Genomic DNA, 20,411 nt, shown 5'->3' with positions numbered 1-20,411 from the left:
CTAAAATACATTACTTCTTGGAGAAAGACATGAGGCCACATTAGCAAACTAGTTCCAGCAGAAAGGTCGAGCTGCACTGATTCCATGCTTATCATGCGTCATTATCCACGATCACCTGACAACTCCATTTAAGCTGCAAGACTTCCGGTCTCTCTCTCTCTCTCTCTGCTCTTTCATTGCCAGCTCTGACCTGCATCAGTACTGCGCTCTATCTTCAACCCCACCATCACCCCAGCATCCACCTGTAGGCTCCTACTGGGGGTTTAGGATATCATCTCATCAATCCTCAAAATTTCTGCATGTAAAGTAAAACTGCGAGGAGTGACGAGGTCATAGCCTCCACAACGCACACTATGTTCTTCTGCACAATAAACATTTCAAACTAATACAAACGTGAGTTGTCTGACTGAAGTGATCGGATGCAGTTTTGCTTTATAATCTATTTAAAATGTTGATTTATTCAAATAGTGGTGCCGTCTTGACTTTGCAGTCATAAACTACATGAAACTGTTTTTGTTTTGTTTCATTGGTAGCTCTGTTGACACCTGGTTATATCTACATGAGAGAAACCAACAAGCTCCCTGATCTGTGTTTAAATGGAACCCCTCATGTTCGTGATTAACATCAACTGCCCCACACAGGTGGTCATACCTATGATGATACGACGGATGCCCAGCAGTGTTTGATTTGTTTAACCGGCTCTGACTGGATGTCTGGTCGCACAGTGGGAAGGAAGGAAGCAGTGGTACCCTTTTGTCGCTAAATCAAAGGCCCCTACTGAGGGGAAAATGGCATGCTGGGACCAAAACAGATGGCGATGGATCTTTAAATGACCCTTTTTCACAGACCAGCGTTTGTTAGACACACACTCGCTTAAAGGTGGCCTTGTACGTTACTATTTGAGTGTGTGTTTGTTTTCGGCAGGTGTGTTATGATGCTATCAATTCTGGAGCTAATGAACCAATTTTGGAGGTGCTGAGCTTTACACACACACACAATAATCTCAGAATGTGAGGAACTACCGTGTCTCCGTTTGTGTGTGCTTGTTTGTTCGTGTGAGTGGATGACGTTCCAATGTGTTCAACGCCATCAATTTTCAAACCAATGGGCCAATCATTTCCTGCCAAAAGAATGGAAGCTCACTTTGTTGATTGTAAAATCAATGTGAGGGCTCTCCTGGGCAGTCATTCAGCCTGAAGGTTCAGAAAGTGTGTGTTCCTGAGAGACAGACATGTGCCTTCCAGCTAAACGCTTTGATTTTGCGGTTATTTCATTAATCAACAGTACTTCTCCCCACACCATTGGAGGAGGTAATTTTATTATGCAGGGCTATGTACAGATCTACATGTGAAAAGCAAGCCTTCACATTCAAACATGTTTTCCACAGCAGTAAGGAGCTAGATGAGGAGTTATGCATTTCTTAGATAAGTGTCAGATTCCAAAGCAGAGTGCCTATCTTAGTGTAGTCTTAGTGGTTGTTGGGTTGGGAATGTGCATATGTGGAAAAGTGTCTGTGTGCTGCATGGAAGTTGTTTTTTTTCCCATAAGTAAATCTAGATCATGAGAGATTGGTTAGGGGACTCATCTATTCATTGTTATTAATTCTGTATTTCCTATAATCAATCATACCAACGGAAATAATCACAACATACTGTATAAAGTCCTGTAAAAGGCATCGCTCTCTCGCATCTCTCTTTTTACCTTTGGCACAATGTATGTCCTTATCTTTAAAAAAAAAAAAAGGCCAATGCAACCAAGATTCCTCTAAAACAATCAAAAAATCTAAATGAAATGGCTGTGGCAGGAATGGCATGCAACATCTCTGTTCATGCCTTGTGCAAAAATAAAGCCATCATGTATCATTTAACCTAAACACATACTTCTGTATGTTACACTGAGTATATCAAGATGGAAGACACATCTCCACCAAGCGGTGGCAAATGACAAAAGCGATGCCAAAATACCCCGGAGTTGTGCACTTCAAACTCTGCCATGGTTTTCATTCATGTCTCGCACCTTCTGCTAACCAAAGCATACGTTAAACGTACCAAGAAAGAGATCCCTCAGGTCGGCCACAGGAGAACAGATTCTTGTGTTATGTTCTAGCAGATAAAAGGGCAACGCTTCGATCTACAAGAACTTCCTCAGGCAGGTGCGGCAGGAGACAAACAGTTTGTTCTAGTGTGTGGCAATCAGCAGAATCATTATCACCTGTTGAAAAACCAAAACATGGACAATACATATAACCACCACAAGAGGGGGACATATACCTCAGGAAACAGAAAAACTGTAAAAAAAAAAAAAAAAAAAAATACACCATTTCTAATCCCTCTTTGTATTTTACAATGTTGCAACAGACGCAGGCCCACCCCCTCACTCGAGGTGAATTCTCCTGATTATATCCTGCTGCATACTCACACTCCAGCTCCCTTAGACACTACTACTGGGCTGGCAGGAGAAACTCCAGAAACTTCTGGGTGAAAAAATGTGCCTGTTTGCGTACACACGTTCAGCTCACACCGTAACCTTCAGGAGTTTTTCAGGAGTTTTGTGCAAGTGTGAACAAAACTTCAGACTTGATGAAGCAGTGTTATTGTCAAATGACATAGCTATAATGTCGGCAAGAGTTTCTACTTTTACGTTTTCTAAAAAGACCAACATTCAATTTCAAGTTGTATCCAAGATATCCCCCCCCGCTGCATTCAGTTGTTCCTCCAGCTACGACCTCTCGCAAGCTGCTAATTGAACAAACTTTCTAAATTTGAACAAAGTAGGAGCTAAAATATTGATGTTATGTCTTTATATAGACATCACATGTTGTCTGAATAGGTGTAAGAGCTCTTTCTTGATAACTTACAACCTCACTGTCTATGTATGACTGTTTTCATTAACTATTGTTTGTTTCCTTTAATTATGGGTAAAAGGGAATTCCACAGTGGGACCATCTTGCTTTCCATTAAGCTAACATTCACCACATTCCTCGACCGCAGATGAGAGCAGATACTCAGACACTCAGACACTCACAGAGATTTCCTTCGTACACCTCCCTGGCCTCGGGCCCATTAGATTTGAGCTGAAACCAGCAGGAGAGGACAGGAAACTGACAGGATTACACCGACTGGGTCTGCTGGGGGCTCTGCAGACACACAGATGTCTAAATAAGGGCATGACTAGGGGTTGAACTGCAGGGTGAGGAGCCCACCAGCCGACACTTTATCTTCTTGAATAAATAATTTGACTATTAGATATATGTTGATCTGTGTTTAACTCGAGTGTCAAAGTATATATTAAGTTATACTAAGTAATTATACTATTATACTATTATACTAAGTAATATATTCATGTCACCTAAGAATCTAGGTGACATGAATATATTTCTTTATGTCATCAACATAATCATGACTCATAATGTCATGGTATAGACTAATTGTAATATTTTGTCGGAAGATACAAAAGATGGAAATTATGGGCTTGGGGACTATCATGTTGAAGATTTAATTCAAACAGCCTTACAAACTCTTCCTAAAATGTATAAGGAGGTCAAGAAAAAGGCTGTGGCGAGAGACATAACAAGAATCACTGAGACGTTTTTTTTTTTTAATTCCATGGCATAAGTGCTTCTATGTGTGTAAATTAACTTAGTATGACTGAATCATCGGCTAAATTTCTTTCATCGAAATCAGCAAAGTCGGTTGACATTTTCAAGATCTTAAAGTAAATAGAGCATGCAGGAGTTTCCCTTCAGAGAAATAACCCCCCCCCCCCCCCCCCCCCATGTCCACAGGTCCATTAATAACAGACATTTTTAAGTCAACCACAATGACCTGTGTTTGACCCTGAACGCGGTTCCACATGAGAACTTCATACATGAACTCGGACCTCTCCCCTAATTAGAATAGTCTTGCGGTGTTGCAGTGTAACTTTGATGTTTCCAAAACATTAAATCTTGAAGAATGTCATGCATGCTTTGTTCCTGCTCAAGGCTACAGATAATACCTCAGATCATTCTGTGACTCCATGATTTTAAGAGCATTCATTAATGGATAACCAGCAATGTTGGAAAAATAAGTTGAGTCAAATTTCTTATTTAATTAAAAACAATATTGTCTCTTAATGATTGTAATATGTGTTCTATATTTCAAAGAGCGGCATTCATAAATGCAGGTAAAAGTTAGAAATACTCATGCAGAATTATAGTTTTTTTTTTTTTAAATAATTGATGCATTTGTTGAAATGTTATCCGGGTAAAAACATATTCATTCATTTTGAACTATTTCATATAATTATGGTAGTCTAATCTTTAACAACACTGCACTTTCCATGAACTATTCACATAATAAAAGGGAAGTTAATGTTCTTAAAAGTAAAAAAGTAGCTGCTTCTTTAAACATAATTTAATGGCTGTCTGGGACTTTCATTTTCATATTAAATCCTTAATTTAGGCCTACAGCAAGCCTATATATGTATTAAATTGTAGGCTATGTAACCTTTATTTAACCTGGAGAAAACTCGCTGACATTAAAAATCTCTTTTCCAAGACTATCCTGACCAAGACAGGACAAAAAGTGTTGAATACTATGAGCTTGTTTTCTTATCAATAAAAATGGTTGATCTTCATGTTATGGAAGAAATAGTAGGCCTACCATATTTTGTTTTTCAAATAACATGAGAGGCTTTTTTACTCACATCTGATCAGCGTTTTGATTGATGTAGTAGACTAATAATCATCCTTCACACAGAAGATTTTTGTGGGGAGAAGTCAGCCTGTGTCTTGCATCGCTTGGATGGTGCCCTCGTTTCGACCATCTGCATGCGTACAGAAATGTACAGAAAACAAACTAAATCATTATAATCCTATAAAAAATAAAATAAAAATGTGACGTTGTCGGCAGGATTCGAACCTGCGCGGGAAGATCCCAATGGATTTCTAGTCCATCGCCTTAACCACTCGGCCACGACAACAGGATACCAGGATTTCACAGATTCGGAAGAAGTAATCAACAATCGGTGATCATTGATAAATGATTATTATTATTTACTTGATTGATATTTCCTGACGCCGGTAACAGAGGTGCTGCGGTCAATAAAACACAGCGCCACCTCATGGCGGTGGACAACTGAAGCCAGTTAAACATCTTGTGACATTACTGCACTTCAGACTCATACCTGATGATAAATGCATAAAAGTCAGAAACAGATGAACTTGTGTGAAGGAATCGATAATCGCCTTAAACTAACGTGAGATTTCCCATATGCTGCAAAGCAACTTCAAAATGTCTTGTCGTGTTGCTTATCTTCAACATGTAGCCTGCCTTTGTGCTCAGGAGTATGCAGTCACAGGTGGGTCTAAGTAAACGTGATAACAATGACAAAAGCACATTTCAAATGGAAACAAAATCTCAGTGTTGGAAATACTCAGAACCTTTTACTTAAGCAAAGTGCGCATGCTTAAACATGTGCTCACCACAAGGAAATTCATGCAAGAATAACGTTTTGTCAAAATATGTAGCTTATTAGTTAATTTAGGGGGAACTTTTGCCACCTGGTGGTTAAAATATACAAATGCAGTAGTGATATTATATGCCAAGGTTGGCCAACACAAAAGAGTGTTTTATACTAACATAGCCATGCTGTTTCAAAGTGGAAAGTATCATTACCTGAGATCTCCAAGCAAAGGCACACCTGAGTTATTCTTTCTCATCTCATAATAGAAAACCATCCGATTGTACTACATGTAGCCTAATATAAATAAATAAATAAACATTTCCTTCTGAATAAAGGGATAAAATTGCCTTAAAAAAAACAACCTCTTAAGGTGCAGTACCTTCAAATTTGTACTTAATTACTGAATAAACCTGATTCAGATACTTGATCTTTTTGAGTTGATTCTAAGAATAGCAAAACATAATGTAGGAATTTATTGTCTTTTTTTCATATGTGACTGAAACTGAAGAAAAACCAATAGAAGTTAAGTGACACTTAGAAATAATATGGTCTTTAAAATAATAAATGGCTCTGATACTGAGATTTTCTTTGCTTTGGCTTATTGTAAAACAAGTTTAATCCCACCATAAACAAAGTCGACACAGCATGTTACATTTCGTGATATAAATTATTTATTTACATTTACAGAAAAATGACCCCATCAAGACAATGTAGTAATAACTATTGGAAATAGAACCCAAGATACAGAAGCTGACGTCTTCGTCACAACCGAACAGAGAGCTCTATAGTAACGTTGTGCCCTCTGTCAAAGGTCTCCTATAACACAAGGTGCAAGGCATCACGTGTAGCCCCCAAACCCCCCACCCTCCCACCCCCCCCTACCGGAACTGACAACACACACCTCATTTAAAGCCATTACCCTGCTTTGCACTACCCCGATATTTGCTTAAACCCTCTTCATCTACAAACGACAGACACCGGCTACTAGCCCTCCTCTACCAAAGCTCACGCTTCTAATTCACACTCACAAACACACTCATACACACACTCACATTCTGTATCCTCAATGCCCCCCCAACACCTCATGGTTCAGTTTATCAGGAAAAATCCCTGGCGGAAGTGACAAGGTGCTAGGAGACACACGGCAGTCGGGGGGGGGGGGGGGGGGGGGGGGGAGGTTAGCGGCTTGAGCAACTGATGACAACTGTTCCCCCTCATTCTGAGTCCATCGCTGACTGATACGCCAGCTCTGTCTTTGCTGTGCCACCGTCCTCCCTGGGCGTTGTAGTTCATATTGGGAGAGAGGGGGCGAGGAGTGAAGGGAAGCATCCTAATTTCCGGGGGTTGGCCTACAGAGGGGAACATTTAACACCACAGCGCTCCATAACGTAGAGGGGGACTCTTCCCCCAGTGTCTGGGCTCAGATAAGTCGAGTGGAGGCGCGCATCGTGTTCTCTGTACTGAAGTGGACATTGTTCTGCTTTTGCCGGTTGATCCTGTTGGTCCGCGGGCATTTCCTGTACAGGAACAAGGGTGAAGCAGAAACAGAAGAAACATGTAGGGTCAGTGAGGGTCCTGTGAGTATTGAGCCCATAATGCTGTCTACATTTCTTTCAAGCATTGGTTCCCAACATGGGGTCCTACCAGACGGGACACCAACGTTTTCAGGGGGAGCATGAGGCTTTGTTTGCTCTGAGGTTGTCAAAATTACATCCGTTCATATTAACTCAAATCATGATAACACTCATACTCGATTGTTTATACGAAGGTATTTCGGTAAGAACACGTGTGTAATCAATTTCTGTTGGATCGTCAAAAGAAATAATGTAGAGCATTCAGAAATAAGACCTAACAATGGTAAAGGTTTTAATGAAAACAATTACAATAGATATTTTTTCAAACAATCTATCACTTTTTTTTTCTCAGTCAAGCAAACCTAACATCCCCCTTGAACTGGGGAGGAGGGTCTAGAGAGCAGAGATAGTATAACAGCGGATACAAAGAAGAAAAATCAATAAACGGAGACAATAAAAGGAAACAACCAAAAGACAATAAACAAAACAAATTGGAACTTTTTGTAGCTTAAATGACTCAAGGACAACAGAAGGTACTTGAGTCATAATAAATAAATAATAGTCATAATGATAGTAATAATAATACAAAATAAAGGAGCATGTCATGACTAGGAGTTCAATGCATAAGTTCTGGATTGAAAAAAATGTATGTATATATCTATGAATTAGCGAAATAAATGAATAAAGAAGGGGAGCAGAAAAAAAGGGTGAGTGTAGGGAGTAGGGGGGGACCCTTGAACTGAATACCCAAGGCAGGGTTGGGACCCCCTTGGGCGTTGCAAGACACTGAGAAGGGGGTCGCAAGATTCCTTCCAAAGACATGTAAAAATGATTTTACCCATTATTGTGAAATATACAAAAAGGTAGCTCAAGAGATTGATAATTATTGTCGAGTGTTCTGCTTCTACCATTTCTTACATTAAATTACTGATATAAAGTCACATGTTCGGGCTGTTGTCTTCTTTTGTTGTTGTTCTAATGCCAGCGTGGTCTCCAGTCACTCGCACGGTTATTTAGGGGGTCGTTTGTCTGAAACGTTTGGGAACCCATGCCCCGGGGAATCGTGAAAAGGTCAAGTTTTGCCTTTGTATCAGTATATCAGTGCTTTGTGTATTTCAACATCTTCACGCTATCAACAAAAAGCGGAGAAGAAAATGATCTCATTTTCTGGATAAAATTTGGTGGAGACCTGGCTCCGGATTATAATGTAAAACAGAGATGATCCAATATTTGTCTGTGGTCATCTGTTTCTCAAGGACACACTCACAGCTTGCATTCAATCAGCAGCATTCACACCAAGAAGGAAGGACTGCCTGTGTGTAGCTGAGAGGAGCCACTGTGGACACTTTGGACATGAAGTATTTCTGTTAAGATTTGTTAATTAGTTTAGAAATGTCTTTGTTCACCACTTGACTCCTCACAAGCTAATAAGAGCCACGTGATATATTGTGGACTTTGGCAATGTTTGTTTTATATGTTTTCTTTGAATAAATATCACAGCTCAGCAGGAAACTTTAATGTTCCTGTAGCTGTATTCTTTCCTTCTTTATCTTCTCTCCTTAGCCTCACGCACTGTCCCTTTACAGCTGCTCCTGCTTTCATTTTGTCCCTCCTCCTCCTCCTCTTCCCCTCCTTTGCTCAGAGGAGCACTTTTGTCTCGGCCAAAACTCTTTTAAAATCTTTTATTAAATGTCATAAATTGCTTGGGTCAGCCGGAGGCAGGGGTGCTGAAGGCTATATATGTACGTGCGAGTGTGTGTGTGTGTGTGTGTGTGTGTGGGCTTCTACTGTGAATACAAAATGCCTGTTATAACACAAGTGTGTATGCTTGCCTACACAGATAACTCTGTGGGTCTAGGCTTGTAGGCACACAACTTCAGATGTGTGTGTGTGTGTGTGTGTGTGTGTGTGTGTGTGTGTGTGTGTGTGTGTGTGTGTGTGTGTGTGTGTGTGTGTGTGTGTCCGAGTATGTGTGTGTGTGTCCACAAAGGGAGTGACTTTTTTCTGGTGCAAGCAAGGTGACCTTTCAGCTGTTTCCTCCAGGCTCCACAAACCCCCTTGTGACTCCCAAACACACACACACACACACACACACACACACACACACACACACACACACACACACACACACACACACACACACACACGCACACACACATCATGGAAAACACAGCTCCCAGGCTCATTAGTAAAGCTGTGTTTGAATTTGTGCCTGTCTGTGTGTGTGTGTGTGTGTGTGTGTGTGTGTGTGTGTGTGTGTGTGTGTGTGTGTGTGTGTGTGTGTGTGTGTGTGTGATTTAGAGCATTACTCACCTGGTAATGCAGAGCACCACCACACAGATGATGACCACCTGGAGGGCTCCGATGATCGAGGCAATGAGGACGTAGTGCAGTTTGCCAGAGCCTGGCACCACATAGAGCACGTTGTACTCTTTGATGTCACACTGGGGGCCTCTGAATCCCGAGTGACAGCTGCAGTCACACACACATACACATACACATAAGCACACACACACACACACACACACACACACACACACACACACACACACACACACACACACACACACACACACACACACAAACACACACACACACACACGCAAGAGAGGAGAAAGACAGAAAAAGAGAGTCACTTCTAAAACAGGTTAATTATATGTCTGTCTAATTGAGACGTCAGCACCTGTTTTGCAAAGGCATTGTGGTGTAACAATGCATCTTGTGGCTGTGCAGGGACTGTGCTTTTCTTTGTTGTGCTCAGATGGACATGCCTGATAAGACTGCAGTGGGCAAGCGATAGAGAGAGAGAGAGAGAGAGAGAGAGAGAGAAAGAGAGAGCACGTGTGTGTGTGTGTTCACACTTGGCGGCTACATTTTCATCATTTTCTCTTTGTTTTGCTTCTGTCCACACTCAGGCTGGAATTATAGCCGTGTGTTGACGTGTGCCTGCTCAGAAATGTAACACAGGGGCTACAGAAGAAATGGAGATACCACATGGAAACTGTGAGCGGTGTTATTGTGACAAAATATGTCTCCCTCTGCAAGGACACATAAAAGCATTTTTAGATTTTTACAGCTATCGGCAATCTGGCACCATTTCTCTGTGGCTTCCAAAACCTCAAATCAAAGATGAAAAATATTTTCAATTTTATCAATTTTCTCACCTGAGAACATTGTGATGACGGTTTGTTTAGGTTTAGGAACACAAAGCACTTAGTTGTTGGTGAGCTGGCTGGTTTGACAAGGTTACAGAATTAAACATGACATTAAGGCTATGGAAAAATTGTTGTCATGCGAGATCCCATGTTTACATTTTAAAGTCAAGTTTTTTCGTGTATATATCGATATAAATATTGGTTTAAAACCTCACAAAACAGATGATTCCATGCGGGCGAAACGTGTTGTTTGTTTGAGTATGTAATTAAATAAAAAGAAGAAGTAATTCAGCCTTCTCGTGTGCAGTGAATCTTCTCATTTGCTGTCCAGGTGATGTTTCCTGCCATCACCTGCACCTAGATATGAAGACTGACAGCGCTGAGCACAGATCATCTACTTTTGTATAAATATTGGATATTGTTGCCCTGATCTTACTTATCAATGTATTAGAACAAAAAGCTGTGGATATATGTAAAAATGCCAGTGTCATGGTTTTCTGTTCTGTTTCTGAGAATATCTCAGCTAATATTCAGGGTTTTTGGCTGCGTTGCGCTAATGTTAAGAACACATCCCAATGCAGCAGCGTTCACAGATTGTCTGGGTAAATCACATGTGTAACAGGGCTATATCAACCCCTTAACAGATGTTGATCGTGACTGACAGTGTCGTTGTTTACTGACTGACCGATTTTTAGGAATAATAACCTGGAAAACATATCATTTAACGCCTGCGTGCACCCACACAGGTGTTTGTGATTCACATGATTAGCCCTCTTCTCAGAAAGATGTGGGCGTGTTCAGGTTTGTTTGACTGACAGCTCCACCAACCAGTTCAGTTTGAAGAAAATGAGATGGAGGATTTGACGATCTTTATCGTAGGTGTTTGGTGATAAATTCTGACCATAGCTCCACCCATTTACAACCTGTCTCGGTCTAATCAGCGGGATTAATAAAAAAACCACCTGTGTGGGTAAACAGAGGCTTTTAAATGTTTTGGAGTGCTCGTCAACATCTGCTGTTTTACTCAACATAATAATTAGTGTAGCAATAAAATCACCATTGCTTTTAATCAATCAATGATTTGATTAAAGGCTTTTTCAGCAGAGTAAACACAATTTCAGAGGAATTTTCTATGTAACAGGCAGTAATGACCAATTTGAAACCACGTTGTATCACAACAAAGGGGGTTAATTTATGGAACAGCTGAAGGTAAGAAATAAAAACTTGTAAAACATGAGGACAGCTTTGTGAGAAAAGTGTGAGAACATCAACAAAACATTTTTTTTCATTGGCCCTAATCCTCTTCATTAAGTTCATGTATAACAAATTATTTAATAAAAACTGGTTAATGAATATTGACCATGAGCAAACATCGTAATCTAACCTCTGTAACGTTAACACACCATGCACCACAAGAAAACAGAGAACTTATAAACATTTCTGTGCCATCCAAGGGTGCGCACCAGCTTCAGCCTGGTCACCCCTCCAAAAAAAATGGTCTTCCTCCGCCTCTACCATTTAATCTCACTCTCTCTCTTTTTTCCTGCTATCTTCTTTTCTTTACCTGTTTCCTGTCTCTGGGGAGGTTGTTACCCACCAACACCTGCGTTTCCTTCTTTGGCACTGACACAGAAACACACACACACACACACACACACACACACACACACACACACACACACACACACACACACACACACACAAACATCCTCTTCTTCACATTCTCCATCCCTTTGACCTGACAGTGTGTAAGATGAACACTGCAACCTTGTTCTGTTACGCTTTAGTGCTCTGTTTCCACACACATGAACAAACACACAGACGCTGAAAACACACACAAACATGTGTCTCTCCCGCAGAGACCAACTGTGCTTCACCTTCTCATTAAGCTACAGTTCAAATTCCTCCAACCACGAGGGGGCAGCAGAGACCTTTTACACACTCTGCTCAGTATGCAAGAAGATTGTGTGGCTGGGCGAGCTGGGACGAGTGAGGTTAGAGAGAAAAGGAGAGAGATAGAGGAAGCGAGAGATACCGAGACCCCCCTTGGCTGCTTCACTATCAGGCTGTAAAAGATGGCAGACCTAAGCGGCACACATGTACATTCACTGTGTGTGTGTGTGTGTGTGGGCGGTGGGGTGGTGGGCTTTAATATCATTCGTCATTGTGCCTCTGGGTAAATGAGAGTCTGTGCTGCTTGTGTTTAAGTGGATTTTGTGTGCTTACGTGAACATCCACTGTATGTAAACTGTAATGTGCAGCTGTGAAACTGCCCTTCTGTGTGTGAGTTTGTGTGCGTCTAAATTTGTTGTATGGTGCTCTTGAATTGCTTTTTTTTTTTTTTTTTTTACAAGGTTCAATATTTATGATCAAATCATCCAGATAAAGGGCATTTTGCTGCTCCTCGCTTCTTTAGAGGCTAGATCTTGAATTATGCTTGTTTTTGTCAGTGTTTGTAGTGGTTGGATAAAACTGTATTCAAGGTACCACTTTGATGTGCAAATAAAACAAGAGTCTGAAGGGGCAAAGATACAAAGCCCAGGTGAAGATCATTCACTGATGGCTTCAAGACTTAACTGTGCACACCAGTTAAAAACAAGTAGATGGTTTAGGGTTAGGGCTTGTGACCTTTGGATCCAGATATGGCTTAAATTAGACTCTAAAGCACCAGCTCAACATTCAAAAGTTTGCAGATCGATGGGTGCCCTGTGCAAAGCTGTGCTACTCATTCAGGGGGTAGCTAGAGCAGGAACAGACAGCTTTCAAGATCAGAAACATCCAGAGCACACCAGAATTGCTCAGATTGACGTTCAAGTTTAATGCACATAAAACATTGGAGGGAACAATGCGTTTCACATAGCGCCTTCCTCATGTTCGCTCGCCACCTGATTAGCAAAAGTTGGTCTTAAATATCCATTAAGGAAAGATTAACAAATGTATCTTCAGGGAAGTAGCACGCTCTCTCGCTGCTTTTTGCCATGCCATGTTAGCAATAGCAAGTCGCTAACTCTATCTGATGTTTGGCAGGGTAGTTTAACACAGCTCTCGGAATGAAAACAAGTGTCTACTTTTAGTAAAACCAAAACAACGAGCTGAAAGATGCTAATAAAGATAAAGATAAACTTTATTGATAGGAAATGTTATGTTAATGTTAATGCTAGTTAGCAAGACCCCCTTGCTAATAGAGCGTTGAGGTTTTGATCCTCAATATGGATGGAAACTGACATCTGGACTCCTCCAATATTGTTAGCAGTCCTGACTTCAACCACTTGGCAGTGATACGGTTTTGAGAGTTACATTTTTTTTCACACATTCAAAGTGTCAGTCATCAATGACGGTTACAGCAGCAGGCTGGAGTGTTTACAGCCGAGTATAATCACCGGCAGACAGATGAGTGTGCAATAAATTATAGGTTTTTCTTAGGATGAAATAGCAGCCAAATCAAGATTAGACTTGTGCGGAAAAAAAATAAATGTGTGGGGAAGGATACGGCATCCTCCTCATTTAGCGGAGAGGAAAGCAACATTATTTTGAATGGTCAAGAGCTACATCTCAAAAACACTCCTCTCAGCACATTGTGTAAACAAGCCTGATTATACAACTGAACTGGCTCCATCAATTTCCAAGCATTTGCTCAATTTTACGTGCGATTTGCCAGCCTGCATTACACAACGTCTTTTTGTGTGTGCAGATTAATGTTTGAGAGGGTGAGGAAGCAGCCTCACATTTGTGGTGAAAAGGCAGAATGGATATTTTTTTTAATGGGATGTGTTAGTATCCAACAGTCAGTCACTTTAAAAACATTGTCGTCAATAATAATTAAGATAAGTATAGCATAACTGATTGCTACATAAAAATCTATGCACTTTAGTTGATAATTAGCAACGACAAAAATAGCCTCATTGATTGCTAGCTATTAAATATTAATTTTACTTGTACTGAGTAGATGATCAACAGTCTAAAAACTCAATGTATTATTCTAACAATACAACATGCAGTGTTATCTTTACCTTTAAATTGGTATATTACTCACGTTTTTCTGAGATATTGTAGCTTTAGATGTTATATAGTGTCAAAACACAGTTGGCTTGGTGGTCAAGATGATATATAAACACCTATTTCTAATCGCAATCGCTTAATTTCTTGAATCAGAATACCTTAAAAGTTATATGATAGACACCTCCTGTTCACACACAATATATTAGTGTGTGTTTCTGTGTGTGTGTGTGTGTGTGTGTGTGTGTGTGTGTGTGTGTGTGTGTGTGTGTGTGTGTGTGTGTGTGTGTGTGTGTGTGTACCTGCATGAGGGCTGGGCCAGGACGCTGGGGAACTGACAGTCTCCGTGGACGCAGTAGTTTTTGTAGTGATCCGGACAGGGGATGTACAGGCCCCGGGCCAGCCCATTCCTCGGATCCTCTTTTTCCTCCACTATGTAACAAACACGCACATGCAAAGTCTATCAATTCAGAATGCACAAATGCTTGTTGCTAAATGTACCAATGAAGAGAAAAGACAGAAAAATAAATTAAGAAAGGGAAAAAAAGAGGAACAGAAATGAATGACAAGAGAAGAATTAGAGAGAATGACAGAATACAAAAATACTTGAACTGATTGCAGTCAGAGATGAGTGGCAGAGATTGTAATTTCCCAACCTGCCACTGTTTCACCTACACACACCTGTGAGGTCGGTCCGTGCGAAGTGTCCATCTTCGCCTTTGTTCCCGGTCCCTGAAAAGGCCAAAAAACACATTTTAAAGGTCTCAGGTCAAAACTACCTCCAACCGACTCTATTATGGGTGACAGGTTCAAACTGATACCAATACAGGAGAAGTTGTGGTGTTCATTGTGGTGTGTGCACATGTCTAGTTAATGCCTATAAATGTGCACTATTCTCTTCAACAGTCAGAAGCCATCTCCTCTAATGTATCCCACTGAACAAAGGGTAGAATGGAGGAGAGCTTGGTTGAAAAGATCAGAGGGGAATAATGCATTTTTGCTCACCTTATTCAATGCAATGAGTTCCTATTTTTTACAATGGAGGGACAAAAAAATTCCCTCCAATCATAACCATTTTATTACAATTGATTTCTTTTGTTCCCCGTGGTTGGTGAAATGATTCCTTCAAACGGTCTGTGGGAAAGTATTTTCCAGGTTTATGACGCAGGAGTGATGCTCGGAAATTGATCTGGGACTTTTTGTTTCTTATTTATTTGCTCATTGAACACCAGAGAGAGAATGAAAGAAGGTAAAAGGAGAGTTTAGTAGAGATCAACAGTCAAACCCACACTCAAAAGAATACGAGAAATAAAATGCAAGGACTGCTAGAAAGAGCTGATCTCATACTGAGACCAGTATTAGAAATGCATCTGATACAGACTAAAATAGGAAACCATCAGGTATCTGTATGCTACATGGGCGGGCATCACCTCCACTAAATGATTACATCAAACAGAAGTCAACCAGTTCAACTGGATCCACTGAGCCACCATTAGAGGCGACTGTAAGATGCCCCTACGACGATCCACCTCAACATTCAAAATGTTCTGTCGCTCAGAGGTAGCACATCATGGACCAGTTTACCACGCTCAGTCAGGAAATGCTCCACCAAGGAAATGGTGGTGGACTTTAGGAGGGACGGGCCTGAGCTAAGCACCATCTCTATCCTTGGGGATGAGGTGCAGGTGGTGGAGTGCTATAAATACTTGGGGGTGCACATGAACAATAAACTGGACTGGAAGCACCACACAGAGGATGTCTACAAGAAGGGTCAGAGCAGACTCTACTTCTTGAGGAAGTTTAGGCCTTTTAATGTGTTTAGCAAAATGTTATCCATGTTTTATCAGACTGTTGTGGCAAGTGCCATTTTCTTTGCAGCCATCTGTTGGGGCAGCAGCATCAGGGCTTGTGACTCGAAAAAGCTTAACAAGCTGATTAGGAGCGCTGGCTCTGTGCTGGGGACTGCTGTGGAGCCCCTGAAGGTGGTGATGGGGAGAAGGATGATACAGAAACTGTTGAACATTATGGACAATAACATGCATCCCTTACACAATCTCATGTGTGAACAAAAGAGTGTTTTTAGTGGGAGGCTACGGCAGCTAAACTGCAAAAAGGACAGATTTAAAAATACTTTTTCACCTACTGCAATTGCACTTTATAACGACTCCCCTTTAAGTAAGGACAGAAGACATTTAAACTTTTAAACTTTAGCCTGAGTTGCATATATCATATATCAAATTGTATTGTGGGCTCATGTTTTTTTGAATGGGTGGGATATGTATGTATATATGTGTTGTGTTGTGTGTTTATATGTATGCTGGCTGCTGGAACACCTGAATTTCCCTGCTGGGATGAATAAAGTATATCTTATCTTATCTTATCTTTATCTTTGGAACTTTCAAGGGTCACCTGAAGCTGTGGCTTCGAACAAATCAGATTTGAGACCATGTCTAACCACCAGAGTGTATTCAAACATACATACGTCTTAGTATGCAACTCCAGTGCAATAATGCATTAATAAACACATTTATGTATGCTAACCATGTGATACAGTATGTACATATACGTCTGTAAATGTTCTTCTTTTGACGTCTTTGGCCAGCGAGTGACCAAGTGGTGTCCTAATTGGTTTTAATTATGCCGTATGAGTGCACTAAATAGTCCTCTACATATAACTCTCTATAGAGTAAGTAGGGAGCAGTAATGAGTGTGTGGTTTAATACACAACAATACACTGTAAAAAATAACACTTGTTCTTCCTTTTTTATTTTTTATTTCAACTAAAAATGTTGTGACTATGTTGTTGAAAATGTAAAGACTGGTTCTTTAGCGTTCTGTAAATTGCCTCGTGTGACACCTACCCACCTGGCAGCTGTTTCAGGTATTACAGATTACAATACAGATTTAGTCAATCCTGTTTTCGATGGTCTACTTTTCTTTTTTTGGTAAAAAAGAGGAAGTTCTATTAGTTCCAGTCTGTTTCATAACCAGTTTAAAAACTGCTCATAGGAGCTTTGAGGTCTCAATGATATAACACCTGATTTTTTTTTAGCACCCATTAACAGGGGTGCACAAGCCAGAAATAAAAAAGAGTGGGATTATTTTCACACTAAAAAGAAATGCAGAACAGTTTCCCAATTACATGACACTAAACACACAAGGAAATATAAAAAAAACACTAATCTAAATATAAGGCTACCACTTTGTCTCCAGGCTTATATGAGGTTCTATTTTTTGACACGTTTTCTTTATTCTTAAGAATTATTTTCAGGCTTTTAGTCCTTATTTGATAGGACAGTGAATAGAGTAGGAAATCAGGAGAGAGCAGGTAGTGACATACGAGAAAGGAGCCACAGGTTGGACCCGGGCCACCTGCCTGGAGTACTTCATGCTCCGCACATGGGGGATGACCTAACCGCTTGTCCATCTAAGTTTTTTCCACACATCAAAGTGTTTGATGACATTTGTTTCTCTCCTTTCCCTGGTTGGACCAGAATGCATGGAAACCAATCGATCAAGGTTTTCTGACCCAAAGTGTGTCACGTTGGGGAATAGAGATTTCTATTTGTGTTCCGTGGGGCCGGTTAGCCCTGATTGCTCATCTCCCCATTACTTCTTGAAGCATGTACCTTGGCTCTCTTGTATTGATCAATTGTCCTGTTAGTCCCGTGATGATGCAACGATCTAAAGTGTGCAAATGTTCTCATACACAAAAATAAACAGTTTGCATTGTGACTGTTTCTGCCTGTTTCAACCCAAAAACAGTGACAGATTTAACAATTGAATTAAGACGAAAAAGTCAATATGAAAAGAGATGAAGATGTTTGTGTACCACACCTCAAAAAATAAAATAAAAATAAAAGAGGAATATAATTGTTATGTGTCTTTGTCTTCTCCCACATGGATTAGCAATAGGATTCAGTTTAGGGATTTAAGCACAGAGAATAATAATAATAAAAAAGTCTATCCCTGGAACCGTTACAAACAAATGCTGCGCCCAAATGAAAGATACTACACGAAAAAGGAGGGATTACCATTCTGTAAAATTATCAATATACATAGCGGCGCCGGCTATGTGGGGGTTTTAAGGATTATCTTTGTGCAGTATTCCAAAATATGATGAGTGAAAATATGTGTAATTATCAAATGTGGATGGAGCTGCAGCTGGAGGGAGGTATAGAATCCTGGTGTCTGCATTCAGCCTCATTTGCCTTCATGGCCTCGCTTGAACCTGAAGTCAACACCTGCCAGACGGATTGACGGCTTCCAGTGTGTGTGTGTGTGTGTGTGTGTGTGTGTGTGTGTGTGGGTGTGTGTGGGGGGGGTGGGGGTGGGGGTGTGGGTGTGTGTTAAGATGTTGTTGTCCGATTAAGTGTGAGTGCATGCATGTTGGTGTGGTTCTGACCTTGGCAGTGGCCCAGGTACTTGACCTCGATGCGTTCCTGCTTCTGACAGGACTCCTCCTTCACCTGGCAGGGGTTGTCATAGGAACGACCGTCTGAGGCACACACCGGGTTGAAGCTGATGTGGGAACAGTCGATGTTGCAAACACACCTGCACAATAACAATAACTCTTATTAGAATGATAAACGTGAGAGCATTATATGTTATCCATGTCAAGATGCTGAATAAATGAGATTTCAAATATGAATGAAAATGAGAGCAGTTTTGTTCCAGGGAGGGTTCTGAGTGTGTCTGACTGCAAAGGACACAGACTGAAAATCAGTCAGGGATTAAAAATGAGACAGAAAATAACAGTACAGCTTGCACTCAGTCAGGATGTTGGACCATGCATAGTAATCCTGTTCTGACTGAGTTTGGCACATTTAATATGACACAATAGCAAATGGATTGAACTTTGCAGAGAGAGACGCAGGCGGCACAGAGGGACTGATTGACAACGGATGTACCACTACAATGGCAGGAAGCTATACATAATAAAAGAATGGAAGTTAGCAGGGACAAATGATAATAAATAAATAATGTGTCATTGTGGTGCAGAGCCACAGAAAATGGCAATAATTCGGACACTTTCTGGCGTATTATTCCTTTCAGATAACACAGACCGTAGCTTAAATGAAAAAATAAAATTACACACTTAAATACTCTCAGTGCAAACTAAAACAGCTTGGTGAAAAAAAAGTCAGTGAAGATTGCAGAACAGCTTGTTTCTGGTTTCACAAAAGCTCAACAGAGAACATTGGCTTCAAGGCCACAGGCATGTCTGTCTGGTACACTGTTGTCACAGCTGAGCACTGAATCTGGCCTACATTGCTTTTGAACAATATCGTCATTTGAAATATAAGTCATGGTCCCAGAAAGTCTTATAATCTCAAAATTAATGTACTCCCTGCTTACTACAGATGTTAACTTAGAGTACAAGTTATTCATGTTTTTTTTACACCGAGATCAAGTCTAATTAAAAGTGCTTCAGTTGTTTTCTTACACTCACGATAACGCGGCTCTAAATAGTCCCTGTTTCTTCTTCTCTGTTTATTAAATCACTTATTTCCTTCCAGAAGCTGGTATTTCTGTGGCAGAAACACAACATTCATTTCTCAGTAAATCAGGCTCTAGCGCGATTCCGCCACTCTTAGGAATTAACCGGCCAATTTGCCATCGCACCACAAATTTCCGATGAAAATTTAAGTGCGAGACACTCTGTGTTTGTGTGTCGGTGTGCGGGCTCTTCTCCGTGTGTGACATCTGCACAAATGAAGTAGAGAAAGAGAAGGACTGAGCACACACACGCCCACCTGCGTGCGTGTGCATATACTTGAGTGTGTTGGATGTGTGTGTATTTTGTTATAAATGTGGTATGACCCTCGAGTGTGTGGCAGGCCTGATCAGCAGAAATTACACCCAGATTGCCTTCCCCAGACAGTTGCTGCTGAGTAGCGCTGAACGCTAGATTCTGTAATTATAAATCTGTCATTATTCTCCCGGTCTTTTCATTTTCCCCTGGTGCCAGGCGCTCACTAAAGCACAGGCGTTCAGCTGTCTTACAGATGCATTTGCATACGGCCCACGTGGGCGCCCGCCAACACATTAACTTCTTCCCAAACACACACACACACACACACACACACACAAATTCGCAGGCAGACACTTTCCCAATCAGCCGTGATGATTCCTACTGCTGACATTGATGTTGATTGAAACGCTGTGCAACAAAGCGTGGCGCTGCTCAGCTACTGTTGTGCTGATGGATCGGCAAAGTAAGAGTGATGTGAAGAAAGGC

The 20,411-nt window shown here is 40.9% G+C and overlaps 1 protein-coding gene and 1 non-coding gene across 2 annotated transcripts in view; both read right to left on the bottom strand.

The window, feature by feature from the left end:
- Positions 1-4,880: 4,880 nt before the first annotated feature.
- On the bottom strand, positions 4,881-4,962 carry trnas-aga (transfer RNA serine (anticodon AGA)). Its single transcript has one exon. It is a non-coding gene; the product is annotated as a tRNA-Ser (tRNA).
- A 1,131-nt stretch (positions 4,963-6,093) lies between these two features.
- Positions 6,094-20,411, bottom strand: part of tmeff2a (transmembrane protein with EGF-like and two follistatin-like domains 2a) — a 126,535-nt gene continuing 112,217 nt past the window's right edge. Inside the window, exons 6-10 of the mRNA XM_020636578.3 lie at positions 18,576-18,724; positions 14,852-14,902; positions 14,473-14,602; positions 9,333-9,491; positions 6,094-6,962 (exon numbers count right to left, since the gene is read on the bottom strand). Coding sequence (XP_020492234.1) covers positions 6,866-6,962; positions 9,333-9,491; positions 14,473-14,602; positions 14,852-14,902; positions 18,576-18,724 — 586 coding nt within the window. The 3' untranslated portion in view covers positions 6,094-6,865. The remainder of the gene's footprint in view (positions 6,963-9,332; positions 9,492-14,472; positions 14,603-14,851; positions 14,903-18,575; positions 18,725-20,411) is intronic.

This window comes from Labrus bergylta, chromosome 13, assembly GCF_963930695.1.
Source record: "Labrus bergylta chromosome 13, fLabBer1.1, whole genome shotgun sequence".
Lineage (NCBI taxonomy): Eukaryota > Metazoa > Chordata > Actinopteri > Labriformes > Labridae > Labrus > Labrus bergylta.
This window is presented reverse-complemented; position numbering and strand designations above follow the sequence as displayed.